This window comes from Priapulus caudatus, unplaced genomic scaffold (assembly GCF_000485595.1).
Source record: "Priapulus caudatus unplaced genomic scaffold, Priapulus_caudatus-5.0.1 Scaffold162, whole genome shotgun sequence".
Taxonomy (NCBI): Eukaryota; Metazoa; Priapulida; class Priapulimorpha; order Priapulimorphida; family Priapulidae; genus Priapulus; species Priapulus caudatus.
Genome location: NW_014577223.1, coordinates 101621 through 107620, shown reverse-complemented (window position 1 = coordinate 107620; position 6000 = coordinate 101621). Strand labels below are relative to the sequence as shown.

Genomic DNA, 6000 nt, shown 5'->3' with positions numbered 1-6000 from the left:
CGCGTATACATATGTGTCAGTGTGTGGCCCCATAGATATCTATATTATACTAACATATATAGTTTATATAAAATGATGTTTATATATATATATACTTTATATATAGCACTTGTTAGTATATAGATTTCTATGTGTGGCCCAAGGTTATTTTATTGCATCGAACAGTGCGGTGTAATATAATGTGATTATTCGGTTACGCCAGCTGAAATTCTGACGCTACGCTACGTACGATACTATACGATACGTTCCGATCGATGACGATCTTACACAGATGAATCTGTTTACATTTTGTAGCTTTCAGGTATTATACTTGCATCTGTTCGTATAGCAAATATAATGCCTTGGTACTTTCCATGGACAGACTCAATAAAGAAAAGAGCCTGCAGATATTTACTGCAACGTTATTTGGGTCAGTTTCTACAGGAAAAGCTGAGCTTGAATCAGTTGAGTATTGACTTATACAATGGCACGGGCACAATCAAAGAATTGCAGCTGGATGTTGACGTGAGTACATTGATTTAAAATCATTCTATTACTATTTATGTATAAAGTGTGAGATAATTATTTTTATTACGAATTGTGAATTATGCTCCATATTAAATAAGTAATCATGTATCATATGTAGCAGTGACTGTGAGTTGAAGTGCCATCGTGGATTTACTAAAAATTGCCTCAGCACAGTACGTAGAACGGCCCATTCCTATTTGACAACCCCAGGTTTAAAAACCCTAACCCTAACCTAACCCTAACCAAACTCACGACATGGGTGTGTAAACGCTACTTGTACCCGTAGAACTAGTAGACCGAATAATTCTGTCCCATATAACCTTTTTTAGCTCATCTGACATAGTCAGATGCAGCTTGTAGAATCGCATGATCGTCCGTGCGTCCGTGGTCCGTCCGTGCGTCCGTGCGCGTCAACAGTTGGGCACAAATCTTAACCGCTCGACGTACGGTCACGATATTCGGGACGTGGGGGGTAATCCGAAAACGAGTTGGGATGTCGAAGCTGGGGTCAAGTCAAAGGTCAAAGGTCAAGAGGTGTAAAATAAGGGGAACATTCACTCCTTAACTTAAGGTATAGGAAGGAAATGCAGAATTGCGGCACAAATCTAACGGCTCGACCTAGGCTTGTGAAAGTCGGTGTATAGCATCATGGTAGGAAAAGCCATCACTGTGCCGAAATTGGAGGTCACAGTCAAAGGGCACAGGGCAGATTTTAGACATTTTCTGAGGACATGGTCTGACGGAGCAATTGGAAAACTTTTTTGTTTCATCGGTGACCTACCATTTTTATGGCTTTATTGAAAGGACCATGAAATGTGCTTTCCACTGACGGTCGAAGAGTAAGTGTCTGATAACCTTTTGACCCCTCAAGAGGAGGGATTTAAACATGGATTGTTAACTGTTACTGTGTTAGAAAGAATTTGACTGCTGGGTTTGCTAGTAGAATCTATACATGCCTGGATGTATGAGGCTACAATGTCTCAGTGAAATTTCAAAGCTAAATTTGCTTGAAGAAGGTTTATGCTCCTTAAATCGTATAATTTCTATGGCATTCTGTACTGTCAGTGTGTTTTAATATGCCACTGCCAGTGGCCACTGCCAGTGCATGTAGTGGTGATAGTAATGGTGTAGTTTTTGCCTGGCGTTAATTAGGTACAGGTGGCAGCTCTCTATTGCAGCCTGTAGGAGGGTTAAACATTGATTTGTTTCTCAACTGCGTTGGCGAGTACCTGTGGTTGTGGAACGCTCCCATTTTACAGTGAAATTCCACACATAACTCTTACTTGAACAATGCTTACTTAGGAGATAATGAGATGAGTTATATATGAGATTCTGTAGTGTACATTATGAATAGTTGGAATAGTCACTAGCTTCAAATAATTACCCAGGAGTGAGGCTGTGGATTTCCCAGACTTAATTTTCTCATCAAATTTTGGCACCAATATAGACGCAAATGTGTACGTTCTTGAGCTTATTCGTCCACTAATCCCTGGCCTACCTGTTTTGTTTTTGTTTTAATAGGGTTAGGGTCACAATGCACCATAAAACATTAGTTTCAGGCACGGCGATTGTATCACACATTGGGATTTGGGAGTTATGCAGAATGCAGAAGGTTGCTGAAAGGATGTGTACGCAATGCGTATCTGCATATCTGCGCCTAACAAAGGTGTCACTACGCAGCAACTTAAATGTTACGTTTATCAACCTAGCAACAGACCTCAGATGAGCCCAGACGCTCTGCGGCTCTTGTTATATTTTGGTGAGGGTTATATTGGTCCCCAATATAACCCTCACCAAAATATAAAAAAGGTTATATGGGACAGAATTATTCGGTCTAGTAGAACTAGTAGTAGTACTAGAACTTGTAAGTTGTAGTTGTAGTAGAACTTGTAGTAGAACTTGTAGCAGTAGCAGTTGGAGCTTGTAGCAGTAGCAGTAGCAGTAGCAGAACTTGTAGTAGAAGTGTTTATAAATGCTTAGTTTTACATGCTAATCACCATACCCATATGCCTTACTCAGTAACAGTGGCAGTGAATTTTCTTATATGCCAGTTTACCCATTACTCATTACTGGCTAGGCCTAGGCCCCTACTTGTCATTGTCTTCATTGACATTGGAAGGTGAAATATTGTAATTTGATTTATCCTATATCGTGCCATGATTCATGGGGATATTCAGTTATTTAGATATTCATTTTAGTTTTCAGATATTTAGGGCTATATATGTGCAACATAATCAGTTTTTGTTCGAGATACAGTGTTAGTATTATATGACCCCTCTTGGCTTTCCTACTGTTTTGGAATGTTTATTTTTGCCAGGCAGTGGCCCATATCTTGTGTCACGTGTATGCGTCCACTGAAATTGCCCGTGGGCTACGTTGTAGCTAGTGCATGATCACATGATGGTGATCATGCAGCGTGTGTCATGCCGAGGTCAATAAAAATGTTTTTATTTAACATCAATCTGCTACTACTACTCCACACATATCTCCACATATATACTCCACACATGCCAAGTGTACTCAAATCTAGCTATTATGGGTTAAAAAATGATGGCATGCACAAATTTATAGTACAGTATAAACGCGTGTGTTACAAACATTTTGTAATGAAAAATAATGACATGCACAATTATAATGGGAGCACAGAAGTAAAGGTATTCATCAATTTTAGATGGATGATTGGTAACAGTAACACTTAAGGGGAGCTTGCGAGCCGACTCGACTGGAAGCAACTGGCTGCAATTCACTGTGACTACAGTGCTTAGGTCGGTTGACTGCGACGCGACTGCCTGCGACTGGCCGCCACTAGTTGCTCGGAATAGAACAGTGGGCAACTGGACGCAACTAGTCACTGCCGATCGCTTCCTGTTGCTCGAAATCCAGTTGCTTCCAGTCAAGTCGGCTTGCAAGCCCGACATAAGCCCCCCTTTAGGGGACTGTGAACAACAATATAACAGTGTAGAATACTGTAGCTAATACTTGGCAGTTGCTGAAGAAATCGGCTTATGTCGCTTATTTAAACTTTGGTCAATGTCATTAAGTGTAATATGTTTGATTAATTTACAGGCACTGAATGAGTTGCTGGAGACGGCCAACTTGCCTCTAGAAATCATTGATGGTTTTGTAGGCAGCATATCCGTCGTTATACCATGGTCTGCTTTGCTGATAGAGAGCTCTGTTGTGGAAATATCGGGGCTGGAGTTCACCGTTCAGCCCAAGCAGCGATTAGATGATGGTGAAATATTTTTTTCTATTTAGAAAGCTCATTCGTCTATTGTAAATTTAATGGCATGACCCTGCCCGATTTAATTAACTATAGAAACGTATAGAAAAGTTGTAGGGTTGTCATTAGAACATGCAAAGCACAATGCTGTTGTCATATGTGGGTAGAAATAGTACAAGAGCATGCATGGAAAGGTTTCTGCGTATAAAGTACGTTTAAAGGTTGTTGATCGCATGATTTTTCAGCTGGTATACATCGAGGCATTAAACATACATACATCTATATTAGATCTGTATTTAGCATGTACTAACTTTTGGTACGTAGAAACTAATGATCAGCAAGCAGATTACTCATTTTAACTTATGTTACTTATTGCTGCCATCTAGCAGCACACCGTAAAAATTACATCTTTGCCACAATTAATGGCATGGTGGCATTATGTGTTCAACATATATGTGTGTTTGTGATATAGTGGTAATACTGATTTCCAGTGGCAATGTTCGAGTCCATGGTGAGTAGTATGACCACCAGCATGCAATTGGCGCAGGAGTGCCTTCGTCAAGACATAACTAACGAGGAAGCGGAGGAGCTGGAGTTTGCGCAGCCCTTTGAGGGCCTCGAGTCTTTTGCTCAGACAATTGAATCAGGTGAGACACGTGTTTCGCGAGTGTACATGGTGTCCTGATGACTGTAGATCTAGCTAGGTCTAGGCTGGAGAGTGATCCAGGTTTACTCTCACATTGGTCATATGGTGGCCTTTGGCTAATGTTTAATCAGTCTCCTTTCATCTTATGACTGTTAGCTATTAGTTATTATGATTAAGTAATAGAGCTTAAGTATTAAGTATAATTATCAGTTTCAGCTGTAGCACTATTATTATGCCCATACGTCCTATCATTCATTCTTTGCTCCACTTAGTGCCAGTGTAATATGATAGGTTACATACATGTATGTACAGTGTGTGAAGTAGCAATATTGGTTGCCTGACCAGCTGGCCTTCTAAGTCTTTGCTGGGCGAGTGATTAACAGAAACTTGCCAGCATTCCTGTAGCCTACCGAGAGGTTTATTCTCTGAGCAGTGAAAGGTTAACATTGATTTCCCAGTATCATTTATTATTCAGTCACATTTTCATTTAGTTATGAAAAATACACATCCAATTATACTGTACACAATGCAAAAACATTTCAGTGCTTTCAAGAATCAGAGTGACATTCTTAGATGTGATAGTGCGGTTGGAACATGTGCCAAAAGAATGCAAGTCTGGAGTGGGATTGGAGCTTAGGATTGACAGGTGGGAAAGATGCAAGTAAAGGACACGGTTGCTGTAACCTACTATTCAGAATAGTTAGTTGTAGAAAGCATGCATGTCACATATAAAGTGGCCGCAGCAAAAATTCAACTGGCGGGCGTACGTTGAGTTGCACATGAACTGTCGAATCTTACTATGCTACCCTTTCACTTCAGGATCGAATATTTCGATGAGGCAGGTAGTGAGCTGAGTGGCAACTCCGACCTGTCGAAGACTGTACACGAGACACCCATCTTTGTTACGAAGGTGCTGCAGGTGTTCGGCCTGACTGTGTTTTGTGATGAGTTTCCAGCATATGCTAGGACGCACTCCCGAGGTTCTTCAAGCATGGACTTGTTCATGTCTGCCCCAGAGTCACCTACCGTGAGTAGCCAAGTTGTCGGGTCTGGCCAGCTACCCTCTTACCTTGATCCCTAAAAAAACAAAGGGCCTGCACTAAAGATTTCCTCCACTGACGGTCTTAGCCTGTCCTGCTTTTCTTACTAGCCACACATAGGTTTTAGTGTGAAATTAGTATTGGGATAGATAAATTGAAATTATTGTAATTAAAGAGATGACATCATAATTTATGTTAGCAGAATTCACCTTCACGCAGTTCACACACTGACAACTTTCCCTTGTGTTTAGTACTTGCTAAGCAATAGATTAATGTTTATAATGTTATATTGGTATGGTTGGCAACAGTCGACTGCTTCATGTCTTTTCAAAAATGTTGTCAAGGAAATCATGGCTTATTGAAAACTATAAATCCATTAATGTTTTATCAAAACTTGAAACGTGGTGCACACGAACTCTCAATGGGATCATAGCTAATAGAAAAATGAAGTTATTTAACAAAATGGATTACATATTCAGTTTTGTTCTTTATTGATTATTACTTAATGTGTGACTAATGCATTTGTAACACAATGGATTGTGTATTAGATTTTGTTCAATTTTGAGTTTTGCTTAAAGGCATCG

General features: G+C 40.1%; 1 protein-coding gene across 2 annotated transcripts in view; it reads left to right on the top strand.

Annotated features, from left to right (window-relative positions):
• Positions 1-253: 253 nt before the first annotated feature.
• LOC106806465 (autophagy-related protein 2 homolog B-like) overlaps positions 254-6000 on the top strand; it is a 31336-nt gene continuing 25589 nt past the window's right edge. For both annotated transcript variants that reach the window (XM_014808404.1, XM_014808403.1), the window contains exons 1-5: positions 254-504; positions 3574-3742; positions 4222-4377; positions 4920-5022; positions 5196-5403. In XM_014808404.1, the coding sequence (XP_014663890.1) occupies positions 337-504; positions 3574-3742; positions 4222-4377; positions 4920-5022; positions 5196-5403 (804 nt within the window). In that variant the 5' untranslated portion in view covers positions 254-336. The remainder of the gene's footprint in view (positions 505-3573; positions 3743-4221; positions 4378-4919; positions 5023-5195; positions 5404-6000) is intronic.